Source organism: Sinocyclocheilus grahami, unplaced genomic scaffold (genome assembly GCF_001515645.1).
Source record: "Sinocyclocheilus grahami isolate Dianchi unplaced genomic scaffold, SAMN03320097.WGS_v1.1 scaffold5.1, whole genome shotgun sequence".
NCBI lineage: Eukaryota > Metazoa > Chordata > Actinopteri > Cypriniformes > Cyprinidae > Sinocyclocheilus > Sinocyclocheilus grahami.
In genome coordinates, this window is record NW_015505184.1 from 5,549,245 (window position 1) to 5,574,579 (window position 25,335).

At 37.9% G+C, this 25,335-nt stretch overlaps 1 protein-coding gene across 1 annotated transcript; it reads right to left on the minus strand.

The window, feature by feature from the left end:
• Nucleotides 1-430: 430 nt before the first annotated feature.
• LOC107586114 (serine/arginine repetitive matrix protein 2-like) lies at nucleotides 431-24,293 on the minus strand. The gene is made up of 15 exons (XM_016273347.1): nucleotides 24,203-24,293; nucleotides 23,445-23,555; nucleotides 23,248-23,337; nucleotides 22,939-23,133; nucleotides 17,142-17,731; nucleotides 10,135-10,981; nucleotides 7,672-8,096; nucleotides 7,221-7,418; nucleotides 5,757-5,877; nucleotides 5,310-5,376; nucleotides 2,256-2,298; nucleotides 1,811-1,903; nucleotides 810-891; nucleotides 566-706; nucleotides 431-456 (listed from the first exon to the last, which is right to left on the minus strand). The coding sequence occupies exons 1-15, from the start codon at nucleotides 24,291-24,293 to the stop codon at nucleotides 431-433; spliced, it is 3,120 nt and encodes a 1,039-aa protein (XP_016128833.1).
• Between the last annotated feature and the right edge of the window lie 1,042 nt (nucleotides 24,294-25,335).

Here is a 25,335-nt window from a genome sequence, read left to right on the forward strand (position 1 = left end):
AGCATTTTGATGAATAGAAAGTTAAAAAGAACAGGATTTATTTGAAACAAATCTTTTGTAACATAATAAATGTCTTTACTGTCATTTTTGATCAATCTAATATAAGTATTCATTTATTCAGTCATTTATTTATTGTGCATATATTGTGACTTATAAATTGCAGAATTTGTACTATTTATATCTATATACAATCTATATTAAAACTACAACTTCTCAAATTTATCTTTTAAAATGAATCAAAAATTTATTCTACATTTAAACGATACTACAGGAACTACTGTATTTCAAACTTTCTAGCATATTTGCATGCATTTTTCTCAGCTGTTCAGGTTGATGTAATGCTCTCACAGAACATTCATCCACTAGGAAATATCATTATTAAAAAAACCTTATAATGCTCAAAACCACTAACAAACACACAAACTGGTGCTCAGCCATGTGAGATGTCATAAAGACCTAAAATAAAAAAGCACATTTCCATACGCTGAGGGGGTTGAATCTTACAAACTACATGCTTGCTTCTGAAAGACCTTCAGGAAAATGTAATATCCATAATGAAAGAGACACATTCCTAATATGTAATATCCTCTTAAGCTATTTACTACCTTGCCATTGCCACCTCCTGGTTCATGGCCTACATTGTCCATTGATCCCACTTTGGCCTTGACGTTAACATTATGGGATTCAGTCTTCACATCACCACCACCTGAGAGAGATCAATCATCATTCACATGGCTATTTACTGCATGCATTCACAATGAAACTGCATTTAGAGTAATAGGCAATATTAAAATTGATCCATCCCCTACCTGGCTTGTGCTTTATGTTGTCCTTGGATCCACATTTAGAGGCCACTTTGCTCAAGTCAACCTTTTTATTTAAAATCTGAACCTGCAAACCAGAAATAAAGAGCTGTTGGACTAAAGTGTCTGATTTGTTTCTGATAATGGATGTCCTAAGAGAAAATAACATTTAAGACACATACTGTACATGTAACTCATTGCTGTTCTAAGCGTCATATGATGAAAGGGTTAGTTCACCCAAAAATGAAAATTCTGTCGTTAATTACTTACCCTCACATCGTTCCAAACCTGTAAGACCTTCCTTCATCTTCAGAACACAAATTCTTTCTGAGCTTTCTGACCCTCCATAGACAGCAATGCAACTACCATGTAGTAGGCCCAGAAAGGTAGTAAGGACATAAGTTAAAATAGTCCATTTGGCATCAGTGGTTCAACCTTAATTTTAAGAAGTTACGAGAATCATTTTTGTGCACATAGAAAACAAAAATAATGACTTTATTCAATAATTTCTTCTCTTCCATGTCAGTTTTCGATGTGCATTCATGAGAGTACCACAACGCATGCTGCTGATAAAGGAGCCAGCGTTCTGATGTAGAACATCCATCCCTCTTAGTTTATCATCTGTATATTCTGTTTTGAATAAGTAAAACTGGGCAGAAATTGCAAGTCATCCTCTCCGTTGAAATCTTGCCTCAGCAGCATCACACGCATGTGTCGTGGTACTCTCATAAACATGCGTCGAAAACTGACACAAAAGAGAAAAAGTTGTTAAAGTCTTTTTTTTTTCTTTGCGCACAAAAAGTATTCTTGTAGCTTGGTAAAGTTAAGGATGAACCATTGTCACATGGACTATTTTAACAATGTCCAAAGATAAACGAAGGTCTTACGGGTTTGGAACAACATGAGGGTGAGTAATTAATGACAGAATTTTCATCTTTGGGTGAACTAACCCTTTAACACATTTTTTATAAGAGAGTTGTTGAGCCAATATGACACTGTACACTTACATTTCCTCCACCAGGAACATGCTTGATATTGTCCTTGGAGCCACATCGGGAGGTGACATGACTGAAGTCCAGCTTTTTGTGGACTATCTGAACCTAAACACAGCACAACAGCACAAAGGAAACATTGTCAAAGGTTATTCTACAGTTACACATGCAAAACAGACAGAAACAAACGCTATGAAGTCTATGAGTCTGTTAAACAATGTACTACTGTAAATTAAAAGTAAAGAGTAGCACGATGCCACAGAAGATACAAAATCATCATGTTCATGCCAAGTAGTGTTGAATGATCAAGCTACTCATTTATTTGCAGCAAACAGTTATTTTCGCTCTTGTGTTTGAAGAAGTAAGTTGATTCCTGAACATTTTATGTGGCAGCCATATTAGATTCAAACGTTCATTGTCTGTTGTGCTGTGTGGTGCAGGATTTATTTGTGTGACTCACATATTTGTTTGGACAGAGTACCAGCAGGCCAGGAACACTCTGTCTGACTCAGAGTGTGTTTTTACAGCCTAAAGCTCACTTTATTGTCTTAATCTCAGGTAATGCTTAAACACTTGAGGGGCTACAGTCTAACTGTTTCATTTGACCTGCAGTGACAGACCACTTCAGGAAAAGCAAATGTAATTTGGAATTTGGAATTTCCTGAAAACAAAAAAATGACCATGATGATTCTTTGAGCAGCAAAGAAACATCAGTAGCACTAAAGTCTACTTAGTTATTGACATGCAAGGCACTGTTAAAGGGGTCATGTGATGCGATTTCAGTTTTTCCTTTCTCTTTGGAGTGTTACAAGCTCTTGGTGCATAAAAAAGATCTGTAAAGTTGCAAAGACTAAAGTCTCAAATCCAAAGAGATATTCTTTATAAAAGTTGAGACCTAAAACGGCTCGTTCTAACACACCCCCACATATCTACGTCACGATGTGTGAAGATTTGCATAACACCGCCCAAATTCTCGCTGTAGTATTGTCGTGAAGGCGCTGTGTGATTCGTTGTGAAAGCGAAAATACTTTGTTTGGCCTTCCAAAAGAGGACGATATTGCTTTGTCATGCCTGGAGCTGATCCGTGCTGGTTGCTGAGGAAATACAACAACTTCGCGCTGTGGATCGCCGGATTGGCTTTCACCGTGGACGAAGCGGAGTCCAGCCCGGGGTCGTCACATGTGGTTTCTCCGATCACAAATGCAGACATGGTTTTATATTTACGTGGCGCGATGCAACGCAATGCATAAAAAGACAGTATAATATAATCCATAATTATGTCCCCACTGGATGCAACGAATGCCTCGTTTATAATGGGTTTTATTGTTTTTGAATCATCGCTCCGGCCTGACAGGGCATCACAGTATGGTAGGGGCATAACATTTCCGTCACACGCTTGAGGTATTCGGCCAATCATAACGCACTGGATAGCAGGCCAATCACAGCACACCTTGCTTTTCAGACCGATGAGCTTTGTAAAAATCTATGCATTTCAGAAAGGCGGGGCATAGAGGAGAAACAATAATGTACAGTATGTGGAAAATAATGTGTTTTTTGAACCTTAAACCGCATTTCATTACACCAAATAATGTTCTTTTTAGCAACATCATATGACCCCTTTAAACAATATCCATGGAACTGCATACATAATAGATAACAGATATATAGAGGCACAATTCCTCACACAGCTGACTTTGTGAAACAGCAGGAGGCTGTAGGTGATCTTGGGAGTGAAAACACAGCAATTTTAAATGCAATGAAAACTGTTTTTAATCATATGCCAATAACAGATGTTATGCAAGACAATATAATAGAGGTTCTCAACCTTTTGACTCAAAGTCAATATTGCCTAATACAATATTCAAAGGCTCATATTCTGTATAATAACTATAATACATTATTGCCGATATTAGTATTGATACAGGTAAATAAATTAATTAACCACAGAAATACTATTCCAATTAAAATCTTGAGTTTATACTTATTATTTTATAAATAATTTTTACAAATTCTAAATCTTACTGATGCCCCCCTTTGGAAGTTTTCTGAGGCCCTCTGGTTGAGAACCACTGATAATATAATATAATATAATATAATATAATATAATATAATATAATATAATATAATATAATATAATATGGAGACATTTTTGTCTTTATGTGTAAGAATATTTTGAAAATAAATAGTTTAGTTTTTCATTTCATGCTATATTAAGTTCCCCAAGAATAGCCACAGTCTACTGTGTGGAAAGATGCAAGAAAGGTGATAAATATAGCACATATTATATTCGCAGTGGGAAAGCATTTTTTTCCTTAAAAGCAAAAGCAAAAGTGCAAGTATGACACTCCATTGTAAGGTAAGAAATTAATTGCACTATAGAGTGTTGATACTATTGCTGAGTCTGTACAACATGCAGTTATGCTATTTTTAGACGGACGTGGTTAGTGCAGAAAACACTAACAAAAACACAGACAATTATCTGGTAACAATGGTAAACCAGACTCTACGAATATTTCACAAAGAGTGACACAATGATCATGGGTGAACTACCGAGAGACAGAATTGTGTGGTGTTAAATCCACAGAAGACATACACAGACCAGGCTGCATTGCTCTAAAAACATTATCTAACACATGTATGTGGACATGTATATATACGTGCCTGCATGTTTCCTTATAATTCAGAAAACCACTGTAAACGAGTCAGTGTGTATTAGCTCAGAACTGCTGTGTTTTCAGGAAACAGTAGAGGTAAACTTCTCACCCAAAGCCTCCATTAAATCAGCATTTAGTAACAGCTACAGACAAGTAAGCACCTTTATTTGCACATAAGCACCTCTGGTGACCGCTGGAAAGAAGATCTCTCCACTCTTAAATCTGTTGGACTGTTGGTTTATTTAACCAGAATTTATTTAATTTCATGTAATGGGTGTTATTCAAGTCTCTGCTAATTGAAATGTTTGTCTTAATATTTGGATGACTTGTTTGTGGTATATTGGAACACACAGTTTACACACTTTATATTATATCCAGTCACATAGCCTTAAATTATATAATGATTACTATATTGCACATAAAAATGGTGAGAACTTTTGAAATTCACAAGTTACAATATTCCAGTCTGTCATAAAGAAACTTCTGAAAATTATAATGCATAGGAATGTATTAGTCTACTGGGAAATAAAGTTTTGTTTACAATGTACCACAATGCTACCATAAGCCAAGTAACAAGTAGTCACAGTCTAGTGCAAGTGCACACACAGGTTTACATTTGTGAAAAGTGGGGACATCCCATAGGCGTAATGGTTTTTATACTGTACAGACCGTATATTCTATTGCCCTACACCAACCCTACCTTCAGCAACTAAACCAAAGCAAAATCTGATATAATATTATACTGTATGTAAATACCATTACCAGGAGGTATAGTAAATTTAATATACTATGTGTAATTTATAACTATGTCTATTTCTAACTGTATGTAAAATATTTCTCTGGATAAGAAAATTTATTCATTTTCACCTGGTGTTGTCTTTGCACTTGTCTTTTTCACTTCTCCTGCTTGGTTTTCAGTCTTTGTAGCTGTAAAAACACAGAATCAAATTAAATTATGTAAATTTAAATGTCATTACATGATTATCCTGACTTTAAATCACTGAATGCATAACCTGAGCTCCTACAAACCTTAATTCAATGAAAGTGAATGTGAAGGACAGAAGTGTAAAGCACTGTTGGATTGTACTGTTGTTTAGCAACTTGCCAATTGTTTGACTCATGAAACACCTTTACAAAATCTTTCAATAAACAAAGACTAAAAAAAAAAGTTTCGAAAATTATTTATGATCGGGGACCTTTATACTACGCATACAATTATAAAGACTGTAAGTCTATGATTTGTTTTTCATCAATATAAAATGTAATTAATCTACCCTGACAAAGTTCTGTATGGTGGAACAGCTCACCAGAGGAGCGTTGGGAAGAGGTGGTAGTTGGGGTGCTAGTAGTGCCACTTTTAGAATTCGTAGCCAATGCAGCTTTAGCCTTTGGCACTGGAGGGCGACGCTGAGTTGCGGTCTCAGAAGACTGAAGAAAACAGTAAGACATCAGAATGCTGAACAACCATGAATGAAAATGAGTTGAAGTCAGAAGGTTGATTAGATGAGTTACATACATAAGGGTGGTGTAATGTTTGAGGGTGATTGTTCAATTTAGGCAGAGTTTGACTACTTACAAATCTTGAAATGACATGACCCAGATAAACGATCTGATATTGGCCTTGATCAACTTTAAAGTGGATTGTGGTATATTGGGTATTGGTGTGGATCTTTGATATTGTCTCTGTTTGTAATGACCTTTTCTGTTTATTTGGGGTTTTTTTTGTAGAGAGCAAACCTTGAATTTTCTAATGCAGCATGTTACCTAGCAGTCAATGAACTAAAATAAATTCTTTGTCCCAAATTAAAATGTAAAGCATATTACAATATACTACTATAATCTACTAGATTTTCTTTTTATAATAATAATAATAAAAATCTCCCTTAACTAATGGACAAAAATTTCCACTAAATGAAAAATCACCCATATAGAAAATGAGCAGAGAAGAGATGACACTAGGTAAAAAGGTGAGAATGAATAATAGATTCATAATCTACAAGCACCATGCACGAAAGTTGGAGAAAAAGTCATTTACAACCTGATCTGAAGAGAGAGGATCAACTTTAAAGTGGATTGTGGTATATTGGGTATTGGTGTGGATCTTTGATATTGTCTCTGTTTGTAATGACCTTTTCTGTTTATTTGGGGGTTTTTTGTAGAGAGAAAACCTTGAATTTTCTAATGCAGCATGTTACCTAGCAGTCAATGAACTAAAATAAATTCTTTGTCCCAAATTAAAATGTAAAGCATATTACAATATACTACTATAATCTACTAGATTTTATTTTTATAATAATAATAATAAAAAATCTCCCTTAACTAATGGACAAAAATTTCCACTAAATGAAAAATCACCCATATAGAAAATGAGCAGAGAAGAGATGACAATAGGTAAAAAGGTGAGAATGAATAATAGATTCATAATCTACAAGCACCATGCACGAAAGTTGGAGAAAAAGTCATTTACAACCTGATCTGAAGAGAGAGGCATATAATTAGCCCTGTCAAATTAATTGATATCTGTACTTGCGAAATATTTAAGAGCCAAAACAAAACAGCACCTTATATTTTATTCAGTAGCCTAAAAACATGCATCTCTCTTGAGATTTTGCTGGTGATAGAACATCGTGAGTTGACAATGACACAGAGGGCAAGCCATGGGCTGATTTTAAGGGAAGAGAGATGGGCATCAGAGAAAGTCGCAAATGTTTTCCCCTGTGGATTGTAGGCCGGGTGCCAAACCACAGATGAGGGAAATGGCATTAACTCACCTTGGCCTTAGTCTCAAGAGTAGATGTGGTGGTGGGGGTTTTCTTGGTGCCAGCAGTGGGGGTTGTTGCCTTGGGCATAGGGCTTTTTTTATTGGCAGAGTTGGTGGTGGGAGAGGTGCGTTTGGTGGCACCTGCACTGTCTCCAGTGGACAGCGAGTTTGGTCTTGCTGAGCTTTGTTTGGTTGACCCAACTGAAGGCTATATGCATGCATTTGCAAAAAGCACAAAAGAAAAACTAGATGCAAACATGGGAGCATGATAAAATCAAGGTAGCAGCAATGGCTGTACAAATTGTTCATAAATCATAAGATGTGAGTTTGGGTAACTGATCTTTATTCTTTATAAAGATGGGAAAATGAGAGCAAACACCTCTTTTTCTCAAATGTGGCGGTTTAAATAATAATAACAAAACATATCAAATGAATGAAGTCTCTTTGTTTTTCAGACTTACCTTGGCCTTACTATCTGGGCTGGTCACCTCCTTGCTCCCATTAGATGTTGGAGACTTAGCAGGTCCTTTAGCAGTCTTCGCATTCTTCTCAGCTTTGGCTGTCTTGTCCACTTTTTCTCCATCGTCTTTCTTCTCGTCTTTCTCCTTGTTTGTCTTCTCAGGTTTGTCTACTTTCTCAACCTTCTCAGCTTTATTTTCCTGTTTTTCCTCTTTCTCAACCTTCTTCTCATCCTTGATGATTTGCTCACTCTTCTGAGTCTTATCCACACTGCCTGGTTTCTTTGTGATCTCATCTTTCTTGTCCAGGTGATCAATCTTCTCAATTTTCTCAGGCTTGTCTTGCTTCTCAATTATGTTGATGTTTTCCATCTTCGGAGCAGTTTCCACCTTCTCCATTTTCTCTTTGGCTGTCTTGTCTTCTTTTACTTTGAAAAGACAAAGTTGAAATTCTCATGTTTAATCAAGCAAATGTGGATCTACAATTATTATCTTTATCTTTATAATTATCATAATGATCAATGTAAGTTTGTTCACACAAGGCTTTTGGTTGTAGCTTGCTGTAATATCCAAGATGTTTTGGAGACAAAAATTAGCAGTAAGTTACAATTTATGCCTCAGTCTCAGTACATTCTGACAATAAGAATTAAAGTAGAAAAGCATGAGAGGCCATGAAAAGGGGCACAGAAAGTGACAGTGCCTCGAGCGGACAGACAGAAAAGAACATTGTCAGTCTGGATGCCTTATGTAACTTGGCACCATTCACCCCACAAAGTGAAAAATCAATGGCCAACGGAAGACCAAAACACTAAAAACCGTGTGTGAGAGAGGGAGACAGAAAAAACAACAAAGAAAAAAGAAAGGACAGAAAGAAAGAGCACACTGTTCCTGAGACAGGATGATAAATACTCATTGAAAGTTGTGACAGGCCAACATAATGTCAAAAGCATGCAGTTTATTATTATTCGATTTTTTAATTTTGGCAGTACTTTGGTAAAGTATTTTTTAATATTATGTCCTGTTACTTTGATATATTGAAATGAAGAATAAACATAAGTCTGTTTCCTTTTGAATTAAATAAAATACGATTTTTAAGGTCTGTTTTGTCCTCTATACAGCTAGATTTTTTCAGACACTTTTTAGTAACATTATCGAGGAATAAAATGCTTTTAATGCTTGAAACATCATTAGTTAGAAAGTTATAAATTTGTTAACAGTTGGAGATGTCTAGAACATTTAGTATGTTTTCAATTTATCTTCTCCACGGACCCCCAAGGGTACCTTCAGAGACCCTGGATGAAAACCATAACTCTTCCTCTGAAGCTCTTCGCACAGTTACAGATGGATAAATGGATGGTAATATTCCAAAGTGTATACGTGTGAAACATGGGCTCATTTCAGTACAGCAAAAGCAAATTATGACAAAAGGACATCCAAAGGTTACTCTGTTGATATTTTTGTGTATCCCTGCAGGCGGCCAGTGGCACACACAGCAAATCGTATCCATCTTTTTGTCAATCTCATAACCGTATCTATAACCTCTGCATCTGGCAATCTGTCTTCATCAGGTGTGTTAATACACAGATATGCACATACACAATAAAAACAGCACACTATCTGCTGGAGCATTTGAGGAAACTGTTCTAACAGTAAAACCTCTTTCAATAAACAAATCTTGAAAAGTGTTTTAAAATGTAGAAAATGCATATATGACAAGATATCAGCAGAATAAATCCACATCTACGCTAAATAACAACCCTAAACCTTTCTCTTTTTATTTCACTCTATTAGCTGTGCTCAATATACTTTGCAAACGACAAACATCTATAACAGACCGTCTTTGAGAGAAGGTTTGCCAAAAAAACAAAATACACTACCATTGAAATGTTTGGGGTCAGTAAGATTTAAAAAAAATAATGATAATATATTTATTCAGAAAGGACACATTAAAATGATAAAAAATGACAGTAAAGACTTTAACATTGTTACAAATGACATTCTATTTCAAATAAATGTTGTTCTTTTGAGCGGTATATTCATCAAAGCATCCTGAAAAAATGTACCATTTTCACAAAAAAAGTAATAGGCCATTTTGATAAAGAAATGTTTCTTGAGAACCAGTTTAGCATATTAGAATGATTTTCGAAGGATCATGTAACATTGATGACTGGATTAATGGCTTTAAAGCAATTCATTACATTTTAAAATAGATTCAAATATACAAATATTATTTTAAATTGTAATAATATTCACAATATTACTGTTTAATATTATTCAAATAAAAAAATATATATCTCAGGACCCCAAACTTGTATGTTCAGCTCTGTCACACAGATAAATTGAATTACATCTGTTGATGCAAAGGCACAAGTACAGAAGTAATCCAGGAACCAGAGATCTAGAGATCAACAGATCCCAATCCTGCATTGGCACACCACGGAGATCACAGCAGCTGATCTCACCTACCATTACAGACACCTTTAGGCTGAATGTCAGGGGATGAAACAGCATTTCCACTTCCCGATGGCTGTGGCGGCAACTGTATCCTTTCAAAACTCTGTGGCATACCAGCAGGCTGTTCTTTCTTTGCTGATGGGATACTCATGGATGGCAGAAGACTCTGTTTGTCCTCCACGGTAAAGTATTTGACGGCGGTCTGGGGTGGCGGCACATCCTTGCCTGGATATTTATCGGGCAGCTGAAGGCTAGCAGGCACTGTCAGGTGGGTACTGTCTGACATTGTGCGCTGGACCATTCGCTTTTGTTGCACGGGGGGTGACATGGGTGGGCGTGTTTCCGTTTTTCCCTCAACTTCGCCCTCCACATAGCTGTCATTCACCACGCCGATCACGCAATAATTCGGCGCGAGGCCTGTTTTCGAGATGCTGGGGGGTGGATCCCAATCGCTGTCTGAGGATGTCAAGACGCCACTCCTCGGTGAAGGTCCTGATGTCACCCCATTGGTGGAAAGGTCTTTCCCTGGAGACAGGGGTGATGGAGAGGATGAGACGCTTGTGGGACTTTCTGCTGCACTGCCCAAATTCTTCCCACCCCTGCTGCTCTGGTGACTGGTTACCCCTTGGTCCACCTCCTGGCTGAGTGCTGTCGACCTGGTGGAAACGTCCTGCTTGTCGTCCTCTAACAGTCTGGAGGATTGCAGACCGTCTGGCTGCCCCTGCTGCCAGTTCCAGCACTGGGCAGCTGTTGACGATGCCAAGCCTGGCATGGAGGGTGGCACTGAGCACAGATCTCTGCACTCTGAGCGCTGGGATGACATCCTTACAGTCCTTGTCTCTCTAGATATATTTGTTCTGTATCAAGGTGTCTATCCGTCAGTAAACAGCATTGATTTAGATGAAGTCTAAATTCAGAAGTCTACTGTAAGTCTACAGCACTGGTCTCTAAACCTCCCTCAACGCCGAGGCTGAGATGACTCTGCGTCTCTCTCCCAAATCCCCCTCCTCTCTCTCGTTCTCTCTCTCACCCTAATTCTGTCCGCACATTCCTTCCAAGTCTTCGATCACGTGATCACGCGAGCCGCGTCCTTATTGGATGCTCCGCACTGAAAACCCTTGCTTTTAGCATCCAGCGTGTTTATAAATACCCCTTTCTCTCTCTCACTCACACATTGTCTCGTTTGGTTCTCAGAATGTTCTAGCAGACGCAAACGTGCACCTTTATCATTAGCGGAGGATGTCATCATTGCCTGGTCCTCGGGTGCTGTGTCCCTCACTCAACACAATAACATCGGTATCAATCACATTTAGAGCAATCAGCTGAACCATTATATTCCTCCGTCTCTCACGTACGAGGTTGATGGAAGTGTGACCTCTTTTGTGTACTGTGCCTCTTATACTGTGCCTGAGTTCTTATGAGAGTGTATTAAAGGTGCAGTTCACCCAAAAATGAGAAGTCTATCATCATTTACTCACCCTTGTGTTTTAGTAAACCTGTTGGACTTTCTTTCTCGTGTGGAAAAAAAGAAGATATTCTAATGCTCCAACTGTCCCATTTAATGAACGTCTTTGGAGTACAAAACTACGTTGGATGCCACTGACTTTCTTTGTAAGGACAAAAATATACAAATTCTTCAGAATATCTTATTTTGTGTTCCACATCAGAAAGAAGTCATTCAATTTTGGAATGTCAGGATTTGACCAGGAATTCAAGCATGTCACCACAGTGAGGATCCAGAATGCATGCACAAACCAGCCTTTTCTTACACTCAAACAGATAAATCAGATGTCAGACACTAGCCCTTCAAAAAATAAAAAATAAAAATCCTTTCCTTCCAGCCATTAGACACATCAGTCCCATTCCAGTTCAGTCATGTCCTCTCACTGTCTTCTGTCTTTGAGAAATTAAGTTTTTATGGTGACACACACACCTGATATCATGCAAGACAATTATTCATGAAAAGAGGGGGGAAAAAAATCATTAAACATAAACAGGTTGAGCGACATAAATCACTTCCACAATCGGTCACAACAGCAGGGTTCTATATTATTCAGCACTTTACAGTATGTATCTGCACAGAAATAGCACATATATTTAAACCTCTATATTAGGTAACCTACTAGACCAGTTAATTACAGGCATCCTAACATGAAAAATGTGAGCAGTAAAAACCATGGTTTTAAAATGATATCAGGGGCACCAAAAAAAACTGTATTACATATTACTTTTCTGGCTCCCACTGCATACGCCCTTCCAGACTTGAGCAGAGGCATGTGATGTCGTAATTCATGTGTAGTCTGATTGGCTCAGGCACCTTAATTAGAGTGAACTTCACACATACACACACACGCAGTCTGGTCAGCTAACCTTGTGGGGACTCTCCATAGGCGTAATGGTTTTTCTACTGTACAGACCGTATATTCTATTGCCCTACACCAACCCTACCCCTAAACCTACCCCTCACAGGAAACTTTCTGCATTTTTAGATTTTCCAAAAACTTAATTCTGTATGATTTATAAGCTTTTGTACCCATGGGGACCACAATTTAGGTCCCCACCGTGACACGAGTCCCCATGAGTCTGTGTGTAGTCAGGTTTAAGTCCCTACCAGAATATATAAACCAGTACACACACACACACACACACACACACTACAATGCATCAGCTGCAGTGGCCTTCCAGGCCAGTGACAGATATAAAATAAGTATTTTCTCTCTGACTGTCTCATTGCTGTAATGGGCCAGAATCTTGTGAATGGGTTTTGTTGCATAAGGACATGTCAGATGAATTTTACTGTTTACATTCCTCGAAGAACACATTGCATCGCATCCTTTAGCTCAATATACAGAGGATATTGAAACTTCCTTTCACTTCATTGCATCTCTTAGTGCATTTTCGTCTTAGTTAGTTTCAACTCCACAAATTAAATTTTGGTTACACTTTATTTTAAGGTGTCCTTGTTACAGTGTAATTATACATTTAATTACTGAGTAATATTAATTAACTACATGTATTTACTATATGGTTAGGGTTACTTGCATGTAATTATGCATCATTTATTGTTATTATAATAGTAAGTACATGTAATATGTGTAAGAAGGACACCTTAAAATAAAGTTTAACCAAATTTTAATTTGTGAAATTGAAACTAAGATGAAAATGCATTAAGAAATTCAATGAAGATTCAATGTCTAAAATTTTACCCACATTTTTTCTATATGTTTGTAAATAAAATCCTTTTTGTTGCCATTATGTGGCATTTAGACATACAGTACTGCCATTTTTTAATACAAAAAGTTATTGGTTATGATTAAATGTTATTATATTATTAATCATATACAAATGTACCTACATTACAATCAATTTAATTTTAGAGTTCCATGATGACTATAAACAGTGCTTTTGAATAAATGGAGCAGTTATATGCCAGTACCAACCTCTATATTTTGAAATCTGTTCACAATAATTAAAATATCACAATGTTCTTCTCAGTAATGAAAACACAGCATCAGAAGTGCATTTAACACAATTAGCGTGGGGTAGAAGATGCACGCTCATTGAGTAATCGGGAAGCTATGTCACAGAGTTTCTATTTCTGGAACATATCCTACAGTTACACCCTAGCTTGTTCTTTGGCAGGTCCTATTCGCTGCATCACCAAGGAAACCGCCTCTCATATCCATGGCAACAGTCTCCCCGTCAATGCAGCTGCTGATATTAGGTGGTTGGAACCACCCGAGGGGAGGGAGAGGAAGTGAGTGAGCAAGGGCAAGAAAGGACGAGAAAGCTGATGCGAGTAAAGGAAGGGAATAAAGGGCCAAGAAGGGCATCTCCTATTTCTGCATTTAAAAGACTGAAATCCAGAGAAGACCAAGTGTTGTGTTTAAAAACTAGATGAATAGCTGGATGAATAAACCTGAACAGCTGAAACACAGCGTCATTCAAGACGTCATCAGGGATCTCTGTGTTAGCTTTTAATCCAAAGCTACTGCCCAGTACTCAATATCCCTGCCGGAGTGCAGCACCTCTCAAACGCCTCTGAACACACCCTAATCACTCGCTATAAAAAGAACAACTATATGAGTCTTATATAATGGCGAATGGATCAGCCATCAATTTTACATGAGCTGCTGCAAGAGGATGGGAGAGATAGGAGGAGATGTGTGTGCGTTTGTGTGAGAGAGAGAGGGAGATGAAAGACAGAGAAAGCCACAGAAATACTATAGGGAGTATGAATTCAACCTATAAATATCACCAACTAAAAATAACTAATCCTAACAATTCTGCTCTTGAATCAACTGTTAATTTGATTAGATAAACAATCTAGTAAATTGAAATTTCCTTTCACATTAAGTTCTTTAAAGGATTAGTTCACCTGATAATTTACTCACCCCCATGTCATTCAAGATGTTCATGCCTTTCTATCTTCAGTCAAGAAGAAATTAAGGTTTTTGAGGAAAACATTCCAGGATTTTTCTCCATATAGTGGACTTCAATGGGGACCAACGGGTTGAAGGTCCAAATTGCAGTTTCAATGCAGCTGCAAAGGGCTCTACACGATCTCAGGCGAGGAATAAGTGTCTTATCTAGCAAAATGATCGCCGTTTTCTAAAAAAAATTCAAATGTATATACTTTCTAACCACAAATGCTCGTCTTGCACTAGCTCGACTTCACACATTATGTAGGAAAGGTCACGTGTGATGTATAGGCGGAAGCACCGACCCAGTGTTTACAAAGCGAACATGCAAAGAAAGTCAAATGAACTTTACAAAAAAAGGTAAAACAATGATGTCTGACGATTTTGAAGTTGGATATGAAAATTAAATGGAGTTTCTTACATTACCCTACCTTTCTGAACCGAAATACACAGGCAAAGAACTAACCACGTGTGACCTTTCCAACGTGACTACGTAATAAGTGAAGTCAAGGACGCGCATCACAGAGCTAGTGCAAGATGAGCATTTGTGGTTAAAAAGTATATACATTTTTATTTTTTTAGAAAATGACTGATTGTTTCGCTAGATAAGACACTTATTCCTCGGCTGGGATCGTGTAGAGCCCTTTGAAGCTGCATTCAAACTTCAACCCATTGGTCCCCATTGAAGTCCACTATATGGAAAAAATCCTGGAATGTTTTCTTCAAATACCTTAATTTCTTTTTGACTGAAGAAAGAAAGACATGAACATCTTGGATGACATGGGGGTGAGTAAATTATTAGGAATGTCTTGTTCTGGAAGTGAACTAATCCTTTACGCTTTTTAAAACCAAAGCAAACTAAATCAATCTAAATCAATCATATTCAGTATCAGAGATTAGTGAGAATACTGGCTAACACTCACATAGAGGCTTTGAAAAGTAAACATTATACAATGCAGCCTTACTGACAACATTAAGTTTAGATGATTAAGGGATTCAACTAAGCTTGGAAAAAACTTTTCTGTTCTCAATTATTTGTTTTATTGATTTCCAATAGGGATGGATGTTATGGCTAAAAACAGATAAATGGCTGACACTGACATGCTATAGTATTTAAATGAAACATAAAACACTAAAATGTAAAATCAATCTTTGTGAAAAAAAGTGAATTCAGGCTTCTCAACCTAATGTAAAGTAAGAAAATGGGGTAAAACTTCAGTATAGGGACCAATTCTCACTATTAACTAGTTGCTTATTAGTATGCCTTTTACGTATTGGCTTTTTATTAGTAATTATAAAGCACATATTTTGCAAGAACATATTCTACATTCCTAATTCTACCCATTACCTAAACTTAACAACTACATTACTAAATATTAAGAAGCAGAAAATTAGGAGATTATTGAGGCAAAAGTCATAGTTAATGGTTTGTTAATAGCGAGTATTGGACCTTAAAATAAAGTGACCAAAAATGGATATTCATTTTGAGATTTGATAAAGATTATATTTAACAATTATTTCAGTTTTTTTAAAGAACTGTAAGTGAGCATTAGACGATAGCAAAGATAATCTAAATATATAAATACCATATAAAAATAGCAAAAGAGCTTAATTAAATAACTGATGAAGTACTGATGTATTGTGCATCCCTACTCTCCAAATATATCAAGAACGCTTCAACTTATAAAGTTCATAATGTATGTATATATACAGTGGGCTGTACCCACAATTCACAGTGAGATACTGAGATATTTTCTTACCTGTTTGATGTCCAGTATTGTTCAAACAGTGATTAACATGAAAAGAAGAAGAAAAGAACATCATTAACTCATACTTACAAAACTATTTTTCTGCTAAAAATAAAAGGTTAAACACGTCTAAAGACAATAATTTCAAAATCTATGTGTAGCAGGTGAATTAGCAGACAGACCTCTTAATCTCATAAACATTGGATTGACAGTTTTGAACAAGACTAAAGCAGAATAAAGAGTCATATAGCATAAGATGGCAAGGAGTGACATACAGAAAGCTGTTCACCCACAGAATGATTAGAAAATGTACAATCCCACATAGACAGTTGACTAGTTGACACACATCGACAAGACATGTGCGTTTTGAGGGATGCTGTGACCAAGAGAAATCGGAAAATCCAGGGGATGGTTAACTAAAGAATAACAGTTAGTCAGCTGCCAGTCGTGATGCATAGCGATCAGTGTGTTATGACTGCACTGAAATGTTAAACAACTTTATTATAAGAATGGATTACATGCAGCAAAGGTCCAAGCTATAGAGGACTGAGACAAGGAAAGAAAGAAAGAAAGAAAGAAAGAAAGAAAGAAAGAAAGAAAGAAAAAAAAAAAAAAAAACATGGAGTACTTAGGTACTTAGTGTCACGAATTCGGTTCATGGACTTCCGTTTATTCACCACCAGATGTCGCACTTTCCATTACATTGACTCTCGCACTACACAAACTGTTGCATAGCACCCCGGACTACATTTCCCATCATTCTTTGCACAATTTGCACACTGCCCTGATTGCACTCATTGCACACAGCTGTTTCTAATTACCTCATTCACTATATAACACCCACTCTAACCACATTTCTCTGCTGAGTAAAGGAGGTGTTTGCTTGCCCGGGCGGTTGGGGTCTGCATGCTTGGGTGTCCGTGAGGTGCAGAGGTTCAGGTGTGAGTGAGGGCTGTGCACTTCCCTGATCTATGCTAGCACTGGGTGGGGGTTTTGAATCACCCAAATAAGGGCTGCTAAAGTCCATGTCCATTACAGTTGGAGGAGCACTCCATTCTTCTGGTAGCTTCATCCTGCTTTTACTCTTCTTGGCCTTGATGCGTCCTCCCCCTCTTTCTTGGATCTCGCTTTCCCACATCTCTTCGTCCCTATTAGGAGGTGAGGGGCAGCCGTGGTTGGAGCTTTCGGAAGGAGTCTCTTCTGAGTCAGGGGAACCAAGACTGTCCAGAAGGTCATACATTTCTTCCCTGTTCTTGCGTTTCTTCTTTTTTCGCTTCTGCTGCTTTTCGGTTCCTTCATCGATGGACTTTTCCTCACCGGATGCTGCATCTGGACTCTGGGAACCCAAGGCATCAGTGCGACTCTGTTCTGCCTTGTTGGAAGCATGGGACTGCTCCGTAGAGAGCATTTCCTCACCTGTCCAAGGGCTTCCCCAAACTTCTTTGTGTACAGAGAGGAAGAGGAAGTGTCACTGACTACCATACAAATCATCGGACAACAAAATTTGTGCATCTCCAGCTCATAACAGCTATTAAGAGTCCAAAGAGGCATTAGATCAGCTACCTATGAACCACTGATCACTTGCATCATGTGGTGCGTTACACCAGAAGATGATATGAAGACAGACACTATCCACTAATTCACAATGAATAGCATCATCCAGTCTATAGTTCTAAACTCAAAAGAGAATTAGTATTAGCCATGGGTTCCCTTGGAAATTTCCAATGGGTTTTCAGAGTTTTTTTTTCTCATCTCAGATTAATTTTTACTTGAGGAGGCTTTCACAACAAACTAAATATACATTATACCCATTGTGCGGAAATTGCTGATTCTCCAGCTTGCATTGTGTGAAATATTTCAATGGGAGACTAGCACCTTATGAGTTTCTGGTCCCGAAATTCTGCTTTTTTTTTGCCTTTTTATTGTGATAGGACAGTTGGTTGACAGGAAGCGAAGTGGGAAAGAGAGAGGTGGGTATGGGATCAGGAAAAGTCCACGAGCCGAGATTCGAACTCAGGACACCCAAAGCACAATTGCGCTATATGTCGGTGTGCTGCCCACAAGGCTATTGGTGACAAACCGAAACTATGTGTTTATGAAGCGTAAGCAGTCCTCATTTTACTCCATGATTTCAAATGCTAAAAATTGCACAAAAATTAATCTGTTTTTCTTCAGAACTTGCTAGGTTAAACAGACATGTCATGAATTATGGCTTCTGTAAAATTATCAGGTGTTCAAGGGCAGTAACTTTCCTGACTGCCAAAACTTGCACTGTGTACTCCTGTTGCCAGTGTAAGGATAAAAGAAACTCAGATACTTTGATCTTCTGAGACAGAAAATACACACACAGTGCATTAACATACAGACATCTGTTTCCGCATCTCACTGAGAGAAAATGCGGGAAAACGTCTCTCACATATGCATTGGTTCCTCCTCATCCCCTTCCTTCCCCGCACCCATCCTTCTCTTCACCCAGCTCACTCAGAATGGTCAATGGTAGAATATAATGTTCTATACGAATGCAAGTATGATTTACAGTCATGTATGGTGTCATTTGAATAGTCTCAGGGCAACTGATAAAATGGTCTTAATCTTACAAAAGTAGATTAAAAGATAATACTGATCCTAAGAGTTAAGAGATACTTTGATTACTGTAGAGGGTCATTCCATGCAAATTACCTTCTGTTCCCATTGTGGTGCAAACCACCCAGGTCTGGGACCTGGGTTAATGGAAATTCCAATTGTTTGTACATGCCTCCACTTGGGGGATGTTTTATCTTGGTTTTGTTTTTAAAGGATTGCAGCAAAAGGGTCGGGGCGATTCTGTAGCCAGAAAGCCCGTAGTATGGAATGTGTCCACACACCCAATACTATGTATTTTCCTAAAGTTAGGTATGAATCCTTTACTCTTAGATTTGTCTATGAGAATTTGATGTCTTGTATTGATTTGATATCTTTGAATTGGCTATGGAGATAATTGGCATAATACATATTTACCTGACTGATAATAAACTGTTACATTTAATTTATTCTGACTTACTCTGAAATTATTTCCTCAAGTAGATTAAGTGAAGGCGTATGTTTCCGCAAATCTGCGACCAGGGTTACGTGCATACTAGATCTCAGATTAGATGAAGCATGGGTGAGATTATGGGTTTCTGACTAACCGCTTGACCTTAGTTTAAATTGTACTCAGTTACGTTAACCATGCATATTGTTTCAGCATTAATTAAGTTATATTAACTATCGGAGGCTAGACAAAGGGTCTAGCAGAATCGCTGATTAATGTTTTGAGCGTTAATTAAGTTGTACGTAGTTATATTAACTATTGGGGGCTAGACAAAGGGTCTAGCAGAACCGCTGATTAATGTTTCGAGCATTACATGGGTAACTGTAGGGGGCTAAACAGATTAGTCATAAACCTCTGGCTAAGGGTCAAACTGGCGAGTTTGTGATCGTGGGTCCCACGCATAGCGGCCGCCGTGAGGCACCCTAAGCGACATAGATTCCTAATGAACGAGTAAATATAAGTAAAGAGTTAACTAGAATAATCGAATGTCAGAATAATTATAGACTGACAAACAACCAATTTGCCTTTCAACCTAAATTCGAGGTCATACTAAAATGGAGTCAGATTAGATAATAAAATGGAGTCAGATTTGAGTTAAACCTAAATTGAATAACTCTGCGCGCTGAAAAGACCGAACACGCAAGAAACCTTCATCCACCACTGGATACCTTCATTGGGCCAAGTGTGTGGTCCTTACACCAGCTAGTTACTTAAAGAGACTACAATAAGCATATGTAAATATGCTTGACAAATTGGACGTTGTATTTCCTATTTAACAACAGATTTTCAATTTAAGAATTTAACTTAGGCTTCAAAATTCTAGTCTGAGGTATGACTGTTTGTAATTTACGTTGCCGAACAAAAGAAAACCCAGTGGAAATTCTCCAGTGGCAAATTACCCTTCAAAGTTAGCCGTATAAACTGAACAGCTCAATAGAAAACAAATTTGGCTTTTCAATTCTTTGGATTATGTTACATCCTGATAAAGGCCTATCACTGATCTTTGCCAAATAGGTAGTTTACCCAAAATTGAAAATTCTGTCATTAATTACTCACCCTCATGTCGTTCCAAACCTGTTAAGACATTCGTTCATCTTCAAAACACAAATTAAGATATTTTTGATGAAATCCGAGAGCTTTCTGACCCTGCATAGACAGCAACGCAACTACCACGTTCAAGGCCCAGAAAGGGTACTGTGTGGTACTGTCATGAACGCGTGTCAAAGACTGAGAGAAGAGAATAAATTGTTGAATAAAGTAATTATTTTTGTTTTCTTTGCACACAAAAAGTATTCCCATAGCTTCATAAAATTAAGGTTGAACCACTGATGTCACATGGACAATTTTATTGATGTCCTTACAACCTTTCTGGGCCTTGAATGTGGTAGTTGCGTTGCTGACTATGCAGGGTCAGAAAGACATGAGGGTGAGTAATTAATGACAGAATTTTCATTTTTGGGTGAACTATCCCCTTAATGTAAGATAACAGATCTGAGGATAGCATGCTCATACTTGCTGCAGAGGGCACTTAAATGGGTGTAATAGTTTCAGCAGTGGCTGAGAGAAAATGTGCTGAGACTACGATGTGCTCACTTGAGAGCACATCAAGTGAAAGTGCAAATGGGCAAATGAACTCATGGAGAAATAACAGGCACGGATAACAATAGAGGCAAGTCACAGAGAGACTGACTCAAAGAAAAGCCACAGAGAAGAGTCACATGACATGGATAGTATATATCTCAGTACTGAGGGCAAATAAAGGTCACTGAAATAAACCAAAATCCATGACAAGACAAACACTTAACACAATGGTTGACAACATCAAAACACATTACATTTAGAGGGAAACAAAACCTACTGCTAATTGAACTTTGATCATGTTTACCAGCGCTATAGTCCAGCCATCAAAGCATAATAAGATGAAACCTAAATTAATTTCTAGACCCAACCAAACTGTTTTTCTGTTTTACATCATATGATTTTCTATTTTACATGCCTTTCTTCATTCACTAGACTCGGTGCTCTTCATTGATCAAAGGGTTATAAACAGTCACTTGGAGGAAGTGCCAGTGGCAATAACATCTATATTTCAGATATGAGGTCTAAAATGTGAAAAGGCTTTCTAAACTTGCTCTGGGCCAGAAGACACATAAGTATTCCCATAGCTTCATAAAATTAAGGTTGAACCACTGATGTCACATGGACAATTTTATTGATGTCCTTACAACCTTTCTGGGCCTTGAATGTGGTAGTTGCGTTGCTGACTATGCAGGGTCAGAAAGACATGAGGGTGAGTAATTAATGACAGAATTTTCATTTTTGGGTGAACTATCCCCTTAATGTAAGATAACAGATCTGAGGATAGCATGCTCATACTTGCTGCAGAGGGCACTTAAATGGGTGTAATAGTTTCAGCAGTGGCTGAGAGAAAATGTGCTGAGACTACGATGTGCTCACTTGAGAGCACATCAAGTGAAAGTGCAAATGGGCAAATGAACTCATGGAGAAATAACAGGCACGGATAACAATAGAGGCAAGTCACAGAGAGACTGACTCAAAGAAAAGCCACAGAGAAGAGTCACATGACATGGATAGTATATATCTCAGTACTGAGGGCAAATAAAGGTCACTGAAATAAACCAAAATCCATGACAAGACAAACACTTAACACAATGGTTGACAACATCAAAACACATTACATTTAGAGGGAAACAAAACCTACTGCTAATTGAACTTTGATCATGTTTACCAGCGCTATAGTCCAGCCATCAAAGCATAATAAGATGAAACCTAAATTAATTTCTAGACCCAACCAAACTGTTTTTCTGTTTTACATCATATGATTTTCTATTTTACATGCCTTTCTTCATTCACTAGACTCGGTGCTCTTCATTGATCAAAGGGTTATAAACAGTCACTTGGAGGAAGTGCCAGTGGCAATAACATCTATATTTCAGATATGAGGTCTAAAATGTGAAAAGGCTTTCTAAACTTGCTCTGGGCCAGAAGACACATTTCTCTTCTAAGTTTCACAGCCATCACACTCAAAAAGTAATATTACAGAGTGGTCGAAGATAAATCTTTAAAATGCCTTCCACCATAATGTACACTTGAAGACATAGTGCACATAGTGCACACAGGTTAGTCAAAGACAAACTGTGAATAACGATCATTGACTATTATGATCCATCATGTAAAATGATTTGGAATGGACATTTCACAATGAAGGATGTTTAGTCTAGTCACTAATTAATTTTTCACTACCACTATTTTTCAGGTTACATATACTCATAGCATTCAATACCAGAGTTAACAACCTATTGCTTATCACGTCAATAAAATCATACTCATAATAAGTGATATCTTGAAGACCATGAAAAGTATGAAGCAATTATCTTGTGACAAGATATTGATGAGGCATCCATGCCTTGACCGGACAGAGTGGAATGATATGAGAGCTGAGATCATAGAACATTCTGTGACATAATAATCAATCAGTATCTTAATATCTGTGTTTAAAGTCTGTCTTACCTGTTCTAGACTGCAGTGAGCTGCCTTAAGTGGCGATAGACTTTACCTGCAGAATTTTCCAGGCTGTTACGAGGGCTTGTATCACTCAGATTAGCAGTTATCTGGGATGCTTTGGGTGGTTCATTGGCAAACAAGGGTGAGGTCTTCTGAGGTTCACCCATGCTGGGGGGTTTGGAGCTCTGGAAAGGGGCCATGCCAACATTCATATTCATACCAATATTCATTCCAGGTTGAGAGAACCCTGAAGCACAGAGCAGCAGAGCGATAGCGCATTAAAACTTAACAGAGCCTGAGGAAATGAACTGAATCGAACCCACAACCTTAGGTCAGCAAGATTAAACATTGCAGTGGTTACCCAGAAAAGGGTCCATGCTGTTGTCCTTCACAGTAGATCCCATCTGCTGGTTTCCTAATTGGACAGGTTTTTCAATCATTGATGTTGGGCCTGGAATTAGAAAGACTTGGACTAATGTCTAGCACATAATTAGATTTTTTTGGTGAACTATTTAATTCAGTTCTCTTAAGCAAGCCTGACATACTCAATGATCCCACCTGATTGAAAGTCATTCTTATAAACATATTGTCCAGGCGGGCTGGGATGGATTTCTCCCTGAGGGTCCTGACGTTGCCCTCCAGTCTGGCCTGCAGACAAGAACCCAGACCCTGAGAAAAGAGAAAACAGACAAACTGACTCTGTATAAGTGCATCAAAACTCAAGAGCAAAGGATTTATGCAGGAAATGTTGTAAATGTTTTTTTAGCGAGTTAATTCACTAAATAATGATGATCTGTTGAAATGTATAATATTAAGTATATTTAATTTTTTCATTTATTTTTGAATGACACAAAAATACACCCATAAATTGTTTAATAATAATTCTGTATATCAATTTTATGTATGAAATGCTGAAATGCTCAGACACAATTCACAACACCCACCTGAGAATGACCCATCTGTGAATAAGAGGAGTGTAACATTTAACAGCAAGATGAACACATCCTCTTCATTAGTAACTTTAGTGATTTAATGGCATTTATTAGGTCCTGTAAATGTAACTTTCATGAAATCTGATTGACTGTCTAATTGAATGTGTCCCCTGTCAAAGGCAGTGGGGAGGGGCATCCCTGAAAATAAGCCTGCTCCCATCCATTCCAATATTTCGCCGTTATGAGAAGGGCAACTGGAGATGAGTGATGCTAAGATGATGGGACTTGCTGGGACTGCAGGCCTGTTACCGTAGTTATACAACCAGCTGAGGCTGCTCTACGTTCCCTAGGCAAAGCACTCTGTCAGCATCAAAACTGACTGACACGAGGAGCCAGCACTGAACCAGCATAAGCTCAGATACCAGCCCTGGATTAATGATCGCACTCCCACAGGACTGGGCTGTTCCAGCTCCATGCAATTATCCTCTTTGTGGAACAGGATCGGTGTACATGTCACTGTGAGTCACGCTGTGTCTGCTATATAAGCAAGGATGCAATGGGAATCTGTTGGCCAGGCCTTTGTGTTGAATGTTGATAAGGTAGAGAGGGGTCGACCTTAATGGGTGATTTGTGCGTTTATGCCTCAAGTAGCATGTTTTCAATCTTCTTTCTGTTCCAGGATGCTGATGGTGTACTAAAATAAACCCCAGCAGAGCAATGGCCACACAAAGAGAAGCATATGAACCTGAAAACAAGCTTCAGTTAAAAGCCAAAAAATGGAAGAGGGACTAAAAATAGTCACTTTTGTCCCAGACATGAGGCACTTGAGGTGCAGACTGCCATGTCATGCTATGGTAGAGAGCCTCCTTTTGCAGTTTAGGAGGGGAGCATCAGACATCCTATTCAGCATAGCATCAGTTATATAACGTCATAAACCAGTGCTGTACTGTGAGTATACCAGCAGCACAGACAAAGAACCAGAGAGTCTCTAACATGCAATATGGTTATGCAAAAACACACAAACATGATCGATAAACTACACAAACTTACAGAAATACTGTTAAAACTAATCAACTAATTAATGAAGTAGAAGACATTTTTAAGAACGCTGGGAACCAAATATCATTGGACCCCACTGACTTCCACGGTATGGACAAAAACCACTGAGACATTTCTCAAAATATCCTCTTTTGTGTTCCAGAGAAGAAAGAAAGTCATACAGGTTAGAATTCACATGAGGGTGAGTAAATGATGACCAATTTTCCACCATTTTTGGGTGGAGTATTCCTTTAAAGCAAGATACATAAAATAATTCTACTTGAATCTACTTAATGTAATTTTTATTATTTTCCTTTATTTAGTAATTCATGTTTATATACCAGCTACTCAGCTGACACAAGCTTTTGCAGTATTTCAATAACATCTAGACATAAATAACAACCAAGGTTGCTATTTTTGTATATTCAAAGACTAGATTTATTATTTCATATTAAAGATAAATCATATTTAATCTAGTG